Source organism: Leptonychotes weddellii, chromosome 1 (assembly GCF_054177405.1).
Source record: "Leptonychotes weddellii isolate Sample4059 chromosome 1, ASM5417740v2, whole genome shotgun sequence".
Lineage (NCBI taxonomy): Eukaryota > Metazoa > Chordata > Mammalia > Carnivora > Phocidae > Leptonychotes > Leptonychotes weddellii.
In genome coordinates this window covers 152260781-152280814 of record NC_138369.1, presented here as the reverse complement: position 1 = coordinate 152280814, position 20034 = coordinate 152260781, and the positions used below count along the sequence as shown (strand labels likewise).

The window sequence follows — 20034 nt, the reverse complement described above, 5'->3', positions numbered from 1 at the left end:
AACAGGATGGTAGAGAACAAAAGGCAAAGAACAGATTGAGAAGAATGCACAGAGCGAAATAAGAAAGAGCCAGGAGACATTCAAGGTAAAAATGGAAGGGACTTACAGAAATGCAGGTTGATCTCTCAAAAGACCCCCCCACACACACAACTAGATAGGCCCTCTGTTATTTAAAACTTTGCCATTGGCTTGTGACATTTGAAGATGATAGAGATCATGCCTTTTTTATTCTACCTGCAGCCAAGAACATCCAGATTCTGTCATTCAGCATTCCAGATATGTCCTCCAGAGCCATCTGCTGTCCACAATGAACAAGGCTTCAGAACCCAAGTGATATACAGAAGCCTGAGCAAAACAAGCTGGAAACTTATTTTACAAGCATTGCTTCTCCAAATTTTATTCACTGGGAAAATCTGCTATAAAGTAGGGAATATGTTATGCAAGTAAAATTAGACCTTTCAACCTGATGGTATGATGCATGATTGCACACATTTATTGCAAATGATTCTGCAAGAAATAAAAGTAATTTAATTTTTTTTCATTAGACATTCAATATACAAGGTCGAAAGAGAGGTTTAGGATCCCTGTCATCCCCTTATACTTAAAAAATTAAAAGAACTTATTTACAGTTTTTACCATGTGATTCACATCTTTAAGCCACAACAAAATTAGAGTGAAAACAAAAAAACAAAAAAAAAACAATCAAACCAAAGGGCATATAATTTTGAATACAGAAATAGTGACAGATGCATCCCAAATTATAAAATCCTGTGCCTTTGAACTCTGTTCTCTCTGAAGAGATGCCCTGGCCTTTTTGTCTTACCAAACTCCTATTTTCTTTTAAATTCTACCTAAAACCTACCTCTGTTATGTCACCTTTCAGCTTCTTCCCATAGTCATCCCAAGCAGCTGATCCTTTTTTTTTTTTTTTGCTGTCAAATGAATCTAGTACAGAGTTCTGTTAGAGCTCTGACCCTTTGTGCTGCCATTATTTGTTTACATCGAAGTCTCTCCTACTGTAACATGATCTCCCTGAGGACAAGGAGGACATCTTTGTGACTCAAGCACCTGGCATGTGAGATGTGTTAAAAAAAAAAAAAAGTTTGACCAAAAAAAGAATAAGAAAATGAATGAATGAGTAAATGAAAGCCACCAATGACCTTCAGTGCCTCTCTGGGTGAGGCTTTTTATAAACTGAAAATTCAGATTGGGAAATTGCCCTTTCATCTTTTCCTTATCATTAACCAAGTTCATAATGATGACTAAGAAGGAGCTAAGAAGTGAAATTTGAATTCCACTTATACAGTATGGTTCTGAGACTGTGCTTTTCATTTTACATCATTTGCCTAATTCATCTCATCCGGTCATCTCAGCAAATAATCATTAAATTCTATTGTAATCATAGCACCATGCTAAATACCATAAAGTAGAGTACAAAGAAGAATAAAAGACGCTCCAAGATTTTTAAAACCTTTCTGGGAAAGCAGTACAGTTTAAAAAGCCAGATAATAGTACACAGAAGTTACATGATGCTAAGTGCCCGATGAGCGAGCAAGACAGTGGGTGTTACAGGCAGTGGTGAGAGGAGCAAGCACTTTAGTCATGAACAAAACAGAAGCTAAAGCAAACACTGATGAGACAGTATTCCCTGTTGGAATAATGGAATGGACAAAGGTTTGACTGTGTAGAGCTCCTCAACTAAGATGTGGAGGACATAAGACAACCGTCCTGCATATTATACTCAGTTTATCACAAATTTAAAACTTATTCAAAATACTAGCATTTTAATCATCCTTTCAGCCAAAGTCTAGTTTTGAAATAGATTTATCTGTATAAACATTTTCTGGTATTTCCAGGTCCAGGTACTTCCAGACTTTTCTCAGGTTCTTACCCACCTTTGGATGTGAGCCCCTCAGCCCCGTCTTTTTATAGAGTAATGCTTCCTCAGGATTTCAGAAGATTGTGCCCTCTCCTCTGTTGAGTGGCTGGTCCCAAACAGACTGCCTCTAAAGATGTCATTATGTCATCTGGTCTCCCCTTCTTGGCTTATGCTCAGAGCTAGCCTTTTTGACAATGGGTAATTTGAGGTCACAGGGCCACTCTGAACTGATGTATCACAACACTTGATGAGACAGCGGCAAGAGAGGACCTGCTTCTCAGATACGTTCAGTCAAAGCACTGTGGGTCTCTCACAAGAGTCTGATTAATGGATAAAGTGCCTGTGGGCATAATAATGATGCAGGAACCCACGGAGCTCAGCACTAACCCCTTTTGTCTATGTTTCCTTAGACAGAAGTGGAGGTTGTCCCTTCTGTTTTACCTCGCTAGGGTATTCACATACTAACAAATCATAGAATATTAAACCTTCACAGGAGCTACAAGATCACACCGTCTAACCCCCTCAATTTACAGAGACTCTGTAACTTATCCAAGATCACACAACAAATTAGTGAAAGAAAGAGAGGTGTTAGAAGCCACACATTTGGCTCCATAGTCATTTTCTCTCCCTATATTGCACATTCTCCTTCCAAAGTAAACACCCCTGCATTTGTGAAAATCACCACTGTGTATGCCCTGGAGCCCTATATACTTTCTCTATCCTTTTTGAATATTTATTTTCAAACAGGGTTTGTAAGTAATACTAGCATAAAAATAGACATACCTCATTTTATGTAGTCTCTTTTCCTAAAATTCGGGATCTGAATTTTTTCCACAAATACATAGTGTCAGATTATGGAAATAGATAGATGGCCTAAGTATTAATCACTGCTTGTTGTTAGTATTATTCTTACAGGACAACTTGATAAGAAAGCCAAGTATTGACTCGTTAGTGGTATACATCAGTTTGAGGCCATTCAGATAAAAATGTTTGTGTTCTATACATGAAGAATTATATTATTTTACATATTATATTAACATTTAATGTACTAAATATCTCAGTATTAATGGCCCAAAATAATCTTTTACTCCCCTTTATGATTTATGTGGTATATCTTTTAGAACTATTACTTCTGTGTTAATAATATCCATAGGTCTTTGCCATACATAGTATAGATGAGAAGCTTAAGAAAACTTTGTTAAAATACACTGGGGAGGGAGCAGAGCAGTAGCTAGTCTTCTGTATGGCTGGATAAAAAGAAAAAAATAGGAGAGAGGGACAGGGGAGAAAAGATAGAGGGTAGAGTGCTACTGTCCGGGAAGGGAGGAATAGGGTTTTTCACTCTATTAGTATCCACTATCCCCTTCAGACCTTACCATACAGAATGTTCACAAAACCATAATGAATGATAGGTTGTTTTGAAAAAAAAAATTACCTCTACTGTCAGTGGTATTTAAGTTATCTACACTGAGACATAATGGCAATCCTGATAATAATGTGTATGTTTAATTCTAGCACATTACAGTAACATTGTGTCCTACTTTATCTGCCTTATAGGATGGCATAGAAAATCTAATTTAACAGATGTCCCCCACAATAGTGTTATTCACTTAATGATGTAGCACCTATGTTCTCATCAAAAGACAGTACTGAGAAATAGGTGGCAATGAATTATTTTCAGGAGAAATTTAGGAGGAAGCAGGTGAAAAGGATTCTAATTCTTGAGGCTTTGAATAGCATGATAAGCACTGTTTTATTACGGGAACAAAAAAATTAGCATTCACTGAGCTGTTTATGCATTTAGACAATGAATAAAAATGTAATGTAATTCCAGGTAGATAATGCGAGGAGAGGAGAATGAGAAAGTCTTTCCTTCCATAGTTAGGAATGTTTTTAGAGAGTAGAAAACAAAGCTGGCGACTTAGCTATTCATGTTTATTTGGAATCATTTCTCATTTGGTCCTATCTTTATGAAAAACATGGTCTAAATAAATTTTAAAACTAGATCATTGTTCGTTTCATAATCAGAACAGGATGTTGCGCTGACGTTCAAGTCGGAGAGAGGACAGCACTGCCTACAGGAGCCAGGAGGATAATGGAAATATGGCAAGTGTGTCTGAGGAAGATTCAGTGAAGATAGTTGAGTGGAGTGGTGAGGCTCTGGAGAGCCCACACCCTGTTTAAAGGCATTTGGAGACACTAGGGGAAAAAAAAACAGCCATGGAAAACCTAACTGTGGGCCCATTTCAGCTCAAAGCCAAACAGTTGGTCAGCTCCAGATTCAGTAAAATGCAAGACCCTGAGACCTCAGTGAACACCCACACAAGGTCCTTGGCACAGGGAATGAAAGCCCGGAACAAGAAACAACTGTTAGGAAGTCTTTGTCTTATATAAAGGTATAAAAATGGTTGTTTCATGTTTGTGGCCTAAAACAATGCTATTTACCATTTCTCAGTGCTTATCATTCTATAAAAATTAAGGACCTGTGACTTATATTTTTAAAATACTATGCAAGAAGGGTCTTCTGCTTATAGCAAGAGTGTCTCAACCTGGCATCTATAAATTACGTGATACTGATGCAAAATTGTGTGTATGTGTGCATTTCTATGGTACATTAGTGAGGAGAGATGGTTTGTAACTTACCCACTGTATCAAACTCCACAAAGAGAAGAGAAACACTCAGGAAAAGGCAAGAAATCCTTTGAGAATCATTATCAGGCAGATCCAGCTGTAGGCAGGAATCTGGCTGCCAACATTTAACCATAGATAATGGTCTTTGATGACAGAATTATACCTATGAAAGAACGAGATGAATGAGCTATGTCTTCAGTCTCAGAAGGGCACTGGTGGGCATAGAACCGAACTCACTGAACCAAAACAGACAGATTTCCTCAAAATGGACAAGACAAGTCTAAATTTGAAGAACTGAGTCAGAGCTTGTCTACCAATGATTGATTTGTTGCCTGGCTCCTAAACTCCTAAAGCTCTTGTGTGAGATCACCCTTGAGCCTGGCACTGTAGGGGGTAGGCTAGTGACTGCAGATTAGAAAACCAGGATGCTGGGGTGCCTGGGTGGCTCAGATGGTTAAGCCTCTGCCTTCGGCTCAGGTCATGATCTCCAGGTCCTGGGATCGAGTCCTGCATCAAGCTCCTTGTTCAGCATGGAGTCTGCTTCTCCCTCACCCTCTGCCTCTCCCCCTGCTCATGCTCTCTCTCTGTATCTCTCTGTATCAAATGAATAAATTAGAAAAAAAATCTTAAAAAAAAAAAAAAAAGAAAACTAGGATGCTGACATGGGCTGGAGTTGCCAAGCAGGTCCAAATGAGAGACATATTAACTGCATAAATTAAAGAGAAAAATAATATTTCCTGAGTGCCTACCCTATGTTGGCAGCTAAGAGGTGCTTTGTGGATACAATCTCATTGAATCCACTTAATAAATGTTATCTAGAAACCTATGTGAAGATTTCTTCTCTGTGACTACAGATGGATTCATTCCGTCATTGTCCTCCATCTTTCTTCAAAGAAGGACAAATATTATACTCATATTTCAGAAAAGGATAAAACTTCACACAGTACCAAAGTTGCCCTATATCACTAAACTTCAATGAAGGAGAGAAGTACACATCCCTCTGAGAGGGGGTGGGGATGTGGCTTTAAAAAGGCTTGCACAATATAATATAGTTGTGCCCAATAATATTATGATTTGTTGATTTGGGATTACAAACTAGAAAGACATGCTCAGAGATGGACTTACCTCTCAAGATCAGTAATTCTCAAGAGAAAGAAGAATAACCCCCCAGTGAGGGTTGTCTGTATAACTAGCATGTGAGAGTGATTTGCTCTGACTTCCCAGGACCCCATACTGAATTAAGGCAGAAGACTTCAGAGTGCCAATTCCTCCGCCGTTGCTCCCCAAACCATATCACCAGTGCTCCAAATAATCCCACTGACAGGAAATTTTCATGTAAAATGACCTTTCAGTAAACAAACTAATGCCTCTTTCATCTGACCTCAGGAAGTGTCCATTTAATGAGTTTTCCAAATAACCAGTGGTTGCTCCTTAAGTGAGCAAAAAGGGGGAAAGGTCAATGTCCTGGTTTCATGCCTTTCTAATATGTATTTTCATACTGTTGCCTTCTTAAACTAAAAGTGATTAAGTTATTTTAACCCTTCCTTACGACTCAGGATGATCCCTGTGACCATTAATTATTGATCTGGGATGTGAAACATGAGTGTGCTTATGTCCTCTTCTGTCTGTCATTCAGCCATCTGTTTACATGAACTCAGTACCACCTCAGATGGCCTATCAACTCCGTTTAATGGGAGCCAAGAAACTGTAGGCACATATTAAAACTCGCTCAAGTTTATTATTTTATGATCATTAAACAAATCCCCTCATCTGAAATATAAGACTCAGAGTTAAGACTTGCCCAAAGTCACACAATGGATTGTAGAAGAGTTTCATCCCACTTAGGATTTGAAGTTCTTAAAGAAAAATATTTAGTTAAAATCATCGTTAGAAATTTCTTAAATTAATCTTTAAGCATAGTATATATGTTTTCTGTAGTGTAATCCTTATATTCCTTGAAGTTTGGGTACCACAGAGATAGATCAAGGAAAAAAGAAAAAGTCTGCAGCCAGATTGTTGCCTATTCAAACCGTTCGCCTTTAAGATAACCATCAAATCCAGTGAACGAGAAATGGAGAGAGATTTAAGTGTTCTTGTTTCTCATTGGAAGTTTTCTGTTTGGTTTCAGTATTAAGCCTTTGTAACCTTACTATATTTCAATTGATTGTCTCCTGCACTGAAGATTAGAGGATCAGGTTCTATTACCTCAGATGTTAAATACAACTATAATGCAACTCTCCTCAGGAGGTAGAGGGTTTTTACAGGTATAATACAGGGTTCCTGGTTGTTTCTTCAGGACTTTCTCGGCTGTGACCCTTGTTTAGACAGCAAGCTCTGGATAGGACTTAAAAAGCAGGAAAAAAGGGTTGCTAACAATCTTTTCAGTAGCCATCCAGATCCAGTTTGCTTACTTCCTGTTTCTCCTTTGTTCCCTAAGTGATAAAGCTCTCCCCATAAGGGAAGTACTGGGAAGTGAGAAGTCTTTACAGTTGCATTCAGTCATTTTGATTAGCATCATTGGTAACTTTTTTTCCCCCTCATAAACATATGGTAAAACAACATGTAATGTTCCAATGATTGTGATTTCAAATCTAAAGTACTATTTGTTCATTCCTGAAACCTAAAACAAACATCTGGTGGTTAATGCTTTGAGAAAAAAGTAACTTAGTGCATTACCTCTGTCTATGATTCGAGATCATAGGCAAAAATAAGCTGAGATTAAGTCACAAATGTATGTTGGTCCATTCAATTAAAAAAAAAAAAAAAAGGAAAAGAACTAAGCTTCTGTGTTTCCTCTAAAATAGGAAAGGGGATAGAGACCATGTGGTAATCTTAAGGACCTCTTCCTTTCAGCCTTATCTGGCACTGAGAGATCAACTATATTCAGGCTATATCCATCCTCCCACTAGAAAAAAAGATTTGAAAGCTTCCTTATCTCCATTCCATATATGCTCAGAATTATTGAAGTCCGTGCATACTGTCAGGTTCATATTACCATGCATTTTTATTAGTTAGAATTATATCTCCTACCTTAAAACTTCTGTGACGATTTTTCATCTGTAAGATTTATTCTAGCTCAGACTTCCCATTTCAAGATGGCACTTGGCATAGAGTTTGAAATAAAGATGTACTGTCCATTTTGCAATGTTGCTCATCCTAGGTAAAAAAATTTGTTTTTTTCTAAGGGTGGCGTATTAGTCTGCTCGGGCTACCGTAACAAAATACCCGAGGCTGAGTGGCTCAAACAATAAAAATTTATTTTTCACAGTTCTGGAGACTGGACATCCAAAATCTAAATGTGGGCAGGTTTGGCTTCTCCTGAGTTTTCTCTCCTTGGCTTGCAGATGGCCATCTTCTTGCTGTGTCCTCACAGGGCCTTTTCCCTGTGCCTACACACCTCTGGTGTCTTTTCATCTTCTCAGAAGGACAGTAGCCATATTGGAGTAAGGCCCACCCTTATGACCTCATTTAACTTTGATTACCTCTTAAAAGGCCCTACCACCAAATACAGTCACACTGGGGCTTAGGGCTTCAAAATATGAATTTTGAGGAAACACAATTCAGTCCATAACAGATAGCAATGCTATTAATCAAATATTCTGTAATATCTTCTCCTCCAGGAAAAATAAAATCTTAGAAAGGAAAAGGGAAAAGTTATTATTTACATGTGATACCAACTTATATGACATATAAATTTATATGTGAATCATTTATATGAGATATCATTTATAAGTGAATGCACCTAAAATAACCCTTAACTACATTTTTTAGCTGTCCTAATAGAACTCACAAAGATTTAGCAAAGGAACAGTTTCAGCAGATTAGCAATTCACACTTCTACGCATTGTTTGCCTGAGAGACAAAGAAAGATCCAGAGTCAGAAATGTCAAATGAGATTGCTGCTCCTGCATCTGTTCTGAAGTCAACTCTACAAATTTGGTCTTTAGTCTCTGGAAGCGTGGCTTCCATATTGGAACAAACCTGATCCTGACTTAAGTGGCTTCAAAATGCAGAGCCACAGGACCAAGGTGCTTTAGCCACCAATAGACCATAAAACAAAGGCTGCTATAGGACTGGGGCAAGTCAGAGTGTCCTTGTCCCCTCATGAAGTATAGACCACACTAGTTTGGTGTTTTTTTTTTTTAGAACACTAATGTTGTGTTGGATCATTTACAATATTTCCATTTCTGAATTATTTTTTTCATGTTCTATAATAGCGTTGCTTGGTTTAGTAAATAAAAATATAGGATGCCCAGTTAAATTTGAATTGCAGAGAAACAATGAATTTTTTTTTTAGTGGAAATGTCTCATGCAATATTTGGGACATACTTACACACAAAAATATATTCCTTTATGGGACATACTTAGACTAAAAAAAAAGTATTTGTTATTTACCTGAAATTCTAATCTGTCGGTCCTGTATTTTATCTGGCAACTCTACTCTGGGTTTAGAAATGAATCCTTCTCTTGCAACTCCCTTCCCCCACCCATCACCCTCTTAAACTACTATCACCAACTTTGTAAATTTAATTTCCTGGCCTTAATTTTGTACTGCCAAGAAGCGTGAACACCCCAGACTTCAGGCTTCTGGCTTCCTTCCATTATACTACGATGATAGATGACTATAAGATGCTCAGTGTTAAAACACTCGTTTGGCCCAGCTTTTCCCCCATGATGAAGTATTTACAACTTTATATCAATACCCCATAATACTATTATGATAACATTAGTAGACAGTATGTATTTAATAATGTGGGGAGGAATCTCTAAACCCTAGATTCAGCCACTCACCTGTAAAATCAGGGGATTGAATTCAAGGTATTATCCCCAAGGTTCCTCGCTACAAGTCTTTAAAATGAGGATTCCATTAAAGCTCTCATTTGCCTGGTGAAACCCAATTATTCCCATTTCGGATGAATAGCTTTTCTCTTCAAGTAAATGCTTAGAGATTACTCGAATCATGGCTTCACATTTTAAAGGTGTTAAACCTCACTTCCTCAAGGGCCAGAGAATGCACCCTCTATCGCCTCCCACCCCCGCTCACCGTCACACCGGACTTTGAGCGCCGTGGGCGATCAGATGATGTGATCATGGAAATGCTGATACTGATGAAACAATTCCATCGCGGAGCTTTCGGACAGTTAAAAGATCTGTGTTGCCAGCAGAAGCCATCTCCGCGGTGCGGGAAACCGCGGTCCGGGCGCAGCTCGTTGTTCTCTTCCGCCCTCTAGTGGCGACAGGGGTGCTCTCCTCCGCTCGACTTTGCCGTTCAGAGCGGCAAAGATTTCAAAGACTGTAAATCAAATGGATGAATTGTTTTATTCTTGTCATTACAGTAAAAAGGGATTTATAGAGTGTTTCGAGAGATAAAATGTAGTAAATGTTGATAAAAATTAAGTATAACACAATAGCGGGCTTTAATACCTGAACAATATAGATTAAATTCATGCAATTTCATCTCTTTAATATGTTCAAATGTGAACTTGAACACTGAAGAACAAGAATATAAACTAGCCTAAAGTGTTCTAAAGAAGAATTATCCTTCTCAGGTGCTCTTGTATAATGTTAAAGGATTTTTTAATTTAAAATAAATGTAATCATAGATAAAAAGGAAAGAGGGAAAGTTCTGATAAACACTGAATTGCAGAGAACATCTCAGTTCTGTATTTAACCATCTATCTTCAATTAAGTTAGAACTTATTCTCATTATTATTTATACATGTAATACGATGTTTAATGAATGTTGAATGATATTTAGTTTTAATGTTCTATAATCCAGAACTTTCTTCAAATGGCATGATAGTGAGTTTAACTGTGTGAATCTAAAGTGAAAATAAATTTCTCCAGTGAATGAAATAAAGTATTTCTGAAGTGTGACTTATTTCCTATTAAAGTTGTTTGCACTGAATAATTATTATAGGAAAAAATATTTCTGACATTTAACATGATTCTGGTTCTCTTATTTTTATTTAAAATGCCAATGCTATCATGCAGTATTTAGATCTTTCTAACAAAAGTTATTTAATTGGACTGCCACTTCATTTTTTAATACACTTGTGAGCCAGCTGAGAAATCTCCAATTTGTCTTCCAGGGTGGGAAAATTCCCATAAGGTGGACAGCCCCCGAAGCTATTGCCTACAGAAAATTCTCCTCAGCAAGTGATGCATGGAGCTATGGCATTGTCATGTGGGAGGTCATGTCCTATGGAGAGAGACCTTATTGGGAAATGTCTAACCAAGATGTAAGTGCCATCAATAGTTAAACTGCCATTTTGTGAGTATAAACACGTTAACACTGAGGAGTAAATATGTCTTTTGCCCTCATTCACATTAGCCCTTCTCTTCCTGAGAATTGTTCAGGGTCTGTGGCTGAGTTTGAGAAGCTAAGTAACCTTCCCCTCTGAGCTATACTTGGTGTCATAGGGGCCAGTGGATGGGCTTTGTCATGTGAGTACCTGACCCGCATCTTACGGAGTCCGAGACTCCAACACACATTGTTCTGATGCGACGTCACCGTGCTAAAGCAACAGTCTTGACCTACAAGTAACAAAAGACAAAGAAGAATGTTTACCTTCCCTTTCTTCCCAAGGGCGGTGTAATGCGCCACTGCAAAGAGCAAATTAATTTAAACTAGATGTTACTTAGAAGAAAAAGAGCAAGTGCTTTCAGGCAATATGTTATCAATATGACATTTGATGCAGTTGGTTCTTTTGAGATATGTGACCCTTTATGCAATTTCTTTTGTTTCTGTTTTACCTATAAAAATTACCTTGGTGATCAGTGATGTTATACAACAGGAAAGTTAACACACATTTGATCTCTACGACCTCCAAAGAGATAAAAACAGTAGTCAGGAAATGTAAGTACCCTGACAATGCAAATAAGTCTACTGTCAGAACTGAAAACATATTTTTAATTTCACACTTCCTCATCCCAGAATTTGGACTTTGTCCACTCACTTGCCTTCCTCAATGCTAATGGGAACTCACGTCTAATGTGCTTCTGGATGTTCACAGGTTTAAAAAAAAAAAGACAATTTAACTATAGAAAATCCCTATACACACTCAGAGTAAAACGATTTTCACATCTCTTTTTGTTGTTTGGTTTTTTTCCAGTTGTTTGCTTGGGCATCATCTCCATACCTCACACCTCATTCATTACTCCATCCCAACCTCAGGTTGTCCAAGTATCTAAAGGACTTACCAAGTAACAAAGTTTTAACACCAGGAATAGAGAAGACTGGATTTGGGTTAGCTCACCACGGCTCTTGGTTCTCCCTGCCAGACAGTGTGACTTTTGAAGCTGAGTCCTGCTCAGTCCTATGGGGGTCTGTTGACTCTGTGGAGAAGGCCAGGTCCAGACACGTACATGGCAGCAGGTTTGAGATCATACACACTGTTCAATCATTGCTCTCCAAAGCACATCCTCAAAACACAGAGCCCACGTGGCTAGGTCCTACAGAGCATCTGCCCTTACGTATAGATTGTGCCCTAACCCACAACCTCTGCTCCGCTCCCAAAACTTAGACTTTTGGATCCAGGTCATTTGCCAAGAGTCTACTATTCCTCAGGGAATTCTATTTGAAGGACCTCATTGCTTTTTTCTGCCACAGGGCCTTGTTTGGGGCAACTTGTGACCATCTCTCCAGCTCTTCTTAAAATTGAATCTCAGCAGCAGAAATTTGCCCTGTTAATCCCTAAAGGAGCTATTTTTTTTTTAAACCTGTTATCCAAAATAATGGAAGCCTGCATTCAGTCACCACAGTTCCTGTTCTACTCTAAGCCCAGAATAATGCTTGCCTACTTATCCTACTTTCTCATGACTGAAATAGGCCACTCAGACAAATCTCCAGAATAAAAAATCCTTTTCCCAGAGAGTTACAGTCTCCACCGCACAGAAGAGCCCTCACTTCAAGTGCCCTTTTTCATTAGTACCCCATCTAGCCCTTAACCAGTTCCCCCAGCCGACTTCAAATAAAAAATGCCCAATTCATAGGCTCCAAACATTACAAATAATATACCCTTACCAAGAAAAAGTTGTTGAGCATTCACAGCTGACATACCTATATTTGTTTGCATGTTATATACCAGTACTACCTTACTAACAGATTCATTTAAAAATATTTATTGGGTGCCTTCTCTGTTCTAGGAACTAGAAATAGAACAGAGAACAAATATTATACCTGGAAGGGACCAAAAGATTATCTAGTCCAGCCCAAGTCCAACTTGCTTATGAAACTGAGGCATACAAAAGCAACATGTTTTCCCTAGATCATATAGTAAGTAATTTGATGGTGATCTTAGAGGACATGCTAATAAACTTCTAGAACAAGACATGGGCAAGGAAAAGAGAAGAGGAAATAACTGCTTCTTTCTTGGTGGTCTGACATACAGTCCATGTAGCTCCCCACGTAGCCAGTGATGTCTTGCCTTCATGGAGCTCACATTCCAGGAAAGGGGAGACAGACTGTAAACAAAGTAAATAAATAAAAGAGATAGTATTGTAACATGATAATCACTGCTTTGGGGGAAAAGAACATAAAAAAGGGATAAAAAAAATGCTAGGGGGTTGATTTTGAATACACCATATATATTGCCAAATACATTCATCAAAGTCATTTCTGTATGGTCATAAAAGTCATAATTAGTTATTCTTAAACATTTAGAAATAACCTTTCTTATAGTAGGATGAGATAAATAAACATAAAGAGAAGTTCCGTTATTTTTCCTGCCCCCTGGGTTATCATCTTACCAGCTAGGGTACGCTATACCACCAATTTAGTAACCATGGCCATCATTATGTAGACTATAATTCAACCACGAAAGCCACTTAATTTTCAAAGTGCCTCAGCTTCATGACCAATAAATATAATAAAAGGACTGGGTTAGATGATTTTTAATATCTCTTTTAACAATAATAAGCTATGGGGCGCCTGGGTGGCTCAGTTGGTTGGGCGACTGCCTTCGGCTCAGTCATGATCTTGGAGTCACAGGATCGAGTCCCACATCGGGCTCCCTGCTCGGTGGGGAGTCTGCTTCTCCCTCTGACCCTCCTCCCTCTCATGTGCTCTCTCTCATTCTCTCTCTCTCAAATAAATAAATAAAATCTTTAAAAAAAAAAAACAATAATAAGCTATGATTTTTATCATCTCTGGAGAAATTATCACACTGTGTTGGCAAAGGAATGATTCAGATGGTTCTTTTCTGAAGTTTAGGACATTCCTGAATCTCTGTGGAGGTGCCAAGAAGGAGATAGGACTTCCACAGAACACAGCAGGTACACGTTTAAGATTCCACAGCACAAGACAGATTTTTTAGGAGAGCAGCCTCTGAGGGGAAAATGTCCAAATGTGTAATTTCCAACATAGACTATCATGTAAATCATTCTTAATTGTTGCCTAGAGAGTTCCCAACTCTGTTGTCGACCCCTCCCTTCTCAGATCTTGCCCAACAGCTTACCCAGCCATTCTGGCCATGGATATTGATGATAGGATGACCATTTAGAGAATGATTCTGTCTATTAAACCTCATTTGGCCACAGAGACTATATCTGGAACCAGAAGAAGCTGCTGCAGCCAGTAATAGATTCCCAACATTAAGGCCATTCTTGTTTGTTCAGGATTGCCAATGCCCACAGCACAGGGCTGAACCTGAACGCTCCCTCCACCCAGAGTTTGATTGTTTTTTGAGGACCAGGTAGGAACTAAGCTGAAAATCATCATCTCTGAGTGGTTACCAAACAGTATTCAAGCAAGAATCCAAAAATAGGAGAACAGAACTTTCTGGGTGAGGGAGGGATTCAAACTCTCGAGGTCCTCAGATCAACACAAGACCAGAGGAAAGTGATAAGAGCTAAAATCTTTTATGTATCTTGTGGCTATTTTTTGCTGCTGATGTAAAGAGTTGAAATTCTGTTTAGTTTAACATATTGGAAGTCAGCATATCTGTAACAGATCCTGTAACCAGACTTTCTGTTTGGAAGCAGAAATAGCTTAATCAAAACTTTCCCAGCTGCTCCTCTCCAAATACTGGTTATTCCCTATTTGTTCCGCATTTCTCATTTGTTTGGTTAAAGTATAGTCTTTTGTTTGCGAAGGTGCATTTTAAATAAAGAAAGTACTATTTTGGACAATAAAAATCCAACTATGTTCTGTTTGAATATTTTATATTTTTACTACATTTTGGTGAGTTTAAACTAAGCTATGGGCTTAGTTAAATACAGAATGTTAACACGTTTTATGATTTTAAATGAGTTTAGGAAATTTCAGATCATTTTTATGAAATAGTTCCTCTATTCTGTAGACCATGGCATATTTTATTACAGTGAACATTTTTTGTAGAATCTGTTTTAGTGAATAATATAATGAGTTACCCAAAGGTCAGCAGTACTGTACATTAGGGAAAGGAAATGAGAAAAGAGTATATAAGATTAGTCCATAAAAGCCCTAACAAACATAACAGCAGGTGCCATCTGCTTAGCTATTCAGCAGTTACTTATTAAACATGTGCCAATCACTGGGCTGGGTGTGCCTGTGGGGCGGGGATGGAGAACTAGAAAACCCAGTCCCTGCTCTCAAGGAGGCCACCGTGTAGATGAAAAGGTGAAGTTCTGATATTCCTAAATCCTAGCCTTGCCTCCCAAGGAGAATGTGCATTCCTCAAGGGTAGTCCTCATGCCTTCTTCTTTTTCTTTTTAATAGAAACAACACTGTGAATGGAACATAGTTTTTGGGTTTTTTTTAATATATGTCAGAAAAAGCATGCATACTCTATTATTCAGCATTCTTTTGATTATAAATGACAAAAACTCAACCCAAACTAAGTTGAATAAATTTTTTTAAAAAAATTTCATTCATGAGACTAAGCAGGTTAGTGGTGCTGAATGCCGGGGATCATGCAGGGTTTTTAGTGCTTCCCTAGGTCCGTTGACCTCATTTTCTCCTACTGCAAAAGTCCTCTTTGTTTTATTCTTTACAGTCCAGGGCTCTGCATTCAAGCTTAGCAACCTCAGCAGAATAAAACCTCTTCCCTCTGTGAAAATTCACAGACAAATCCCAGAGAAGACTCTAGCTGGCTCTGTCAGGGTCCTGCCCAACCCTGAACCAAAACCAGGCCAGGGAAATAGACACTGTGGTTGGACCAGCTAGCTTAATGTATCAGCCCATGCCTTCAGAGGCAGGTGGAGCACTGTGATTGGCAGTTTCCCATAACCACATGCAGTGGTGGGGGGGGGGGAGTCCCCAAAAGAAAGCAGTTGTGTCACTGGAGATATACTATTTTGTCCTTTTTTGGTATAAATTGTTTTTCAAGAGCAACTTTATTTATTGCAGTATCAAAACATTAACATCGTGCATCACTGTATTCTAGTGAGGCAGCTGGTAAATTGGCAAGATCATGAGAGCTTTGGAGCAAGGTTTCTCAACCTCAGAACTATTGACGTGCTGACATGTTGGGCTGAGTAATTCTTTGTTGCGGGGGTGGCGGGACTGCCTTGTGCATTGCAGGATGTTTTGTAGCATCCCCAGCCTTTACCCATGAGGTAGCAGTACCACCTTCCCAGATATGACAAACAAAAATGGCCCCAGACATTGCCCAGTCAGAGATGCAGTACAAAAATCATGCCAGGGAAGAGCCACTGTTTTAAGGCTAGAAAGAGTTGGGTTCAAATCCCAGCTCCACAGTTCACTGGCTGTATTATCTGAGGCAGGGAGGTTAAGCTTTCTTAAGATGCTATCCATATACTCAACTGCAGGGTTCAAAAGAATTAATGTAGGTAAAACACCTGGTACATAGAAGGTGTTTAATTAATCAAATGTAATAATCATAGTTTGCATTTTCTGAGATTATTACGAGCCAAGTATTTTAGATTAGTAAGCTCATTTAATCTTCAAAATAATTATCTAAAATAAATGCTATTACTCCCGTTTCTAGATGAGAGAACTGAGGCTTTCTAGAAAGTTTAAATAACTTACCCAAGGTTACTAGCTAGTTAATAGTAGAATTAAAGTTCAAGCCCCTTTCCTACTCCAAAGTTCATGCTTTTACCCTCTAAGCTATACTGTAGAAGTCTAATTTTCAAAGGAATCTCTATACCACAGAGGTTCTACATGATGAAACGAGAGCATCTTTAATTATGTATGCCACTCTGTCACAAGAGAAGTGTTTTTGTTGTTTTCTATTAGCAAAAGAATGCAGATTGACTTGCTGTTGTTTGGAACTATAAATCTTTTTTGTAGTGTTTCATGTCTTGATATTAAAAATTTATAAAATGTACCATATTTATTACATTTCTCAAAAGTATATACAGCAGTAGCTTAAAATCAAATTTTAATAATGGACAAATTTAGCCTACTACCCCAGAAACTTGTCACAGATATGTTGAAGGTGTACAGCTCCTTGCTGTTTCCTAGCTTTTTTTTCTTCTTTTTTCTGGGTTATGTTTTATGTTATTTTGATCCAAGTTCAAAGTAATTGTTGTTTATTATACAATGGGAGTACAATGTAATGCTAGGAGCTATGCAAGTTCCAAAGATGATACGAAGGGCACTGCAGTTCTTCCAACACTTACACTGTATAATGCGCTTAACAGAAGAAAATGGAAGCAAAACATGAACAGCAGGCAACATTAAATAACCAAATCCCCACAGAGCTAATATGTAGGGAAAAAATCTAGCATCACATAAATGAGAGGCGACTTGGCTCGAACTAATGATCTGAACACAAGACCAGAGTCTTGGGTTTTGTTTTTTTTCCCTGACATGATGCTGTTCAAAAAAAAACAAAGGCAAAAACAAAAAAACTCCTTGAAGTAGTTTGAAACCCAAATGTCTTATGCGTATAGTATCATTTAGGCATATGCTACTAAGCTAGTTCATTTTCACAAAAAGAGAGCCAGTATTAGGGAACATCTCATTTGAGGCTTACGAGGAAACATAACGCTGCCTCAGTGTTTCTGTGGGGTTTATTCTCCTTAGTTTTTGAAAGCTTTTATAGAATAATAACTTTTGTTTTAGATTGCTTTCTGAAGCTTACCTGAAGAAAAAAATTGGGAGTTTATCTTTAGGGTTTTCTTTTTATAGGTCGTGTGGTTGAAAAGAACCTTTTGATCTTATTGGAATTGATTTCTTTTTTCAAAATTTATAAAGGAAGAAAATAACCTTTTACCATATTTCTTGTTTGTCCTCATAATTCTATAACCTTTACAATTACGGGGCAGTATTTCAGCCAAGAATGGTGGATGGGTAGAATCCACTTGCCTAGAAATGCAGTATGATTTTATGACTCAGAGAGTCCAGTCATTTCCAATTTTTGTCTCTGATTAGATTTTCCAAACTCTTCTTTATTATGTAATGGTCTTTGTGTAATGATCTGTGTAAGATACAGGAAATTGCTAAAGGCCCATTCCCATTATTTCAACCTTTCCACATTACTGAGGGAATTTTTGCATTTATGTGAATATGTACTATACCAAGGCAATTGTCAAAATGGCCTTCCTTTTCTCAATTTTTCAATAACTGCTACTATCGGTACATAGGCAATAGCAGCATTTTAATTAAATACATACTAATTACACTAGCCTGATGCAAGTCTACTAGCATCAAGAGCAATGGGGAATATTATGAAAGGCAATCAATCACCATTGTAAATAATTCAAACGGTAAAGTTCGAAGTAGAGGAAACCAATAACCAATATGCCACTACCACAGGGTAATTTTCAATGGAAACTTTTTTGTACCTAAATGACCACAAAGCAAGAAAATATATACATGCCAGTAATGTTTTCATAAAAAATTAATTATACCGTCAATATATTTACATATTGAAATATATTTATAATCTTTAGCTCTTAAAATTTTTATTCCATCTTTTGCTCTCTTTGGAGCATTTACAAAGAGGACATTTTAAAATCCCCCTTTTCTTTGTACTCATCAACTATATTTCCATAGCTTCTTAGTCTTAGTTTGCCAGGATAGTCTCTGGCTCTGTTTGGATTTTTTGTCTCCCTGCATATAGAACTCTGTGGGAGATAGTCCTTTTCCATGAAGGCCAAATCTAGAACTGGAGGTTACAGAACCTCAAAATGTAGAGATGTTACCAAAGGCCCTGCAGATAAAGACTTCAGTTTCAGTGACTCTAGAAACAGCCTTTTGAGCTAAACACTACAATTGCAAGCATTGAATCCAGTTGTCTTTTCTTCATTAATGAGGAGACAGAGACCTGCCCAACTAATGAGTTTGTTAGTGACAATTTAAGACTTTGATGCAGTTCAGGGGACTCCTTCACTAATGCTCTTTGCATAACTTACAAACTGAAGCATCGTTACATAATTTTAGTTATCTGTCGCCAGTGTGACTTTGAACTGTTAGGGGTAAAAGATTTTCCAAATGGCAAATCTTATCAACAACCTTTAACCTCTGAGAGTCCTACACTTCATATTGTTCCCCATTTTGTCCACTCATTCAACAGTCTCAAAGGTGGTAACCTAGTGAGGACAAGCACTCTTCATTTTAAAAAGGTCCTTGACATTCTCTGGTGAGTTCCAAAAAGTGAGCTTTGGGAACTGCCTTAACAGTAGACTTTTAAGAAATTTTTTTTCTTAAAGTTAAAAAGGAAATCTTAGGTTTCCATGCCCTAATGACCTATAAATTACAAATGAGCCTCTGAAAAAAAAATGTTTTCTGCCTGTACCTTATTCTTTCACTACTCTGTACCCTTTTTTCTTATTGTACACTGAATTTCATTTGGGTCTTGATTGCCTTCCACTGAATTTTAAATCCTGGATGTTGAAAAATATTGAATAAGAAAATCAGTATAAGATTATAAATGTTATTTCCTTATAACCACGTTTTTCCTTCCTTTTTTTTTCTCTCCCATGTAGACACAGCCTTTATATTGCATATCAGGAAAATAGATTACCAGTGTTTTCAGCATTATAGTATTACAAATCAAATATCCTAATATATATAAGTAATCATTATCCCAAAAAGGAAGTGTATACTTGGACCCTTTGCTTCACCATCCCCATTCTACCTGAGACTATAGGTTTTCCACAAAGCCATGTTGAATATTTAGAGGGAAGATAAAAATAAAATCATTTCACATTCCATTTATTAATGTACATTTCAGTAGACTAAAATTTTGTGAGTTTCTTTTTCTTTTTTTTAAAGATTTTTATTTATTTGACAGAGAGAGAGACAGCAAGAGGGAACACAAGCAGGGGGAGTGGGAGTGGGAGAAGCAGGCTTCCCGCTGAGCAGGGAGCCAGACGCCCTGCTCGATCCCAGCACTCTGGGATCATGACCTGAGCCGAAGGCAGACGCTAAATGGCTGAGCCACCCAGGCGCCCCTGTGAGTTTCTTTTAAAAGAAAGTATGAATAACTAAATTCAATGTGCTTCTTTTTGGAGATACTTATGTGATTGCCTGCATAGCCTGAGCAGTCCTTGTTCAATGGTATTGTTCAGGGATGTCTCAGCATCTTCATGTTGACTATCTACTTCTTGTTTGCCTTGTTTAATAAAAGGTG

At 37.9% G+C, this 20034-nt stretch overlaps 1 protein-coding gene across 1 annotated transcript in view; it reads left to right on the top strand.

Moving 5' to 3' along the window:
- The window catches only part of LOC102737537 (ephrin type-A receptor 6), a 305707-nt gene that overhangs the window by 261599 nt on the left and 24074 nt on the right, over positions 1-20034 (top strand). The window contains exon 11 of the mRNA XM_081817012.1: positions 10603-10752. Within this exon, the coding sequence (XP_081673138.1) occupies positions 10603-10752 (150 nt within the window). The remainder of the gene's footprint in view (positions 1-10602; positions 10753-20034) is intronic.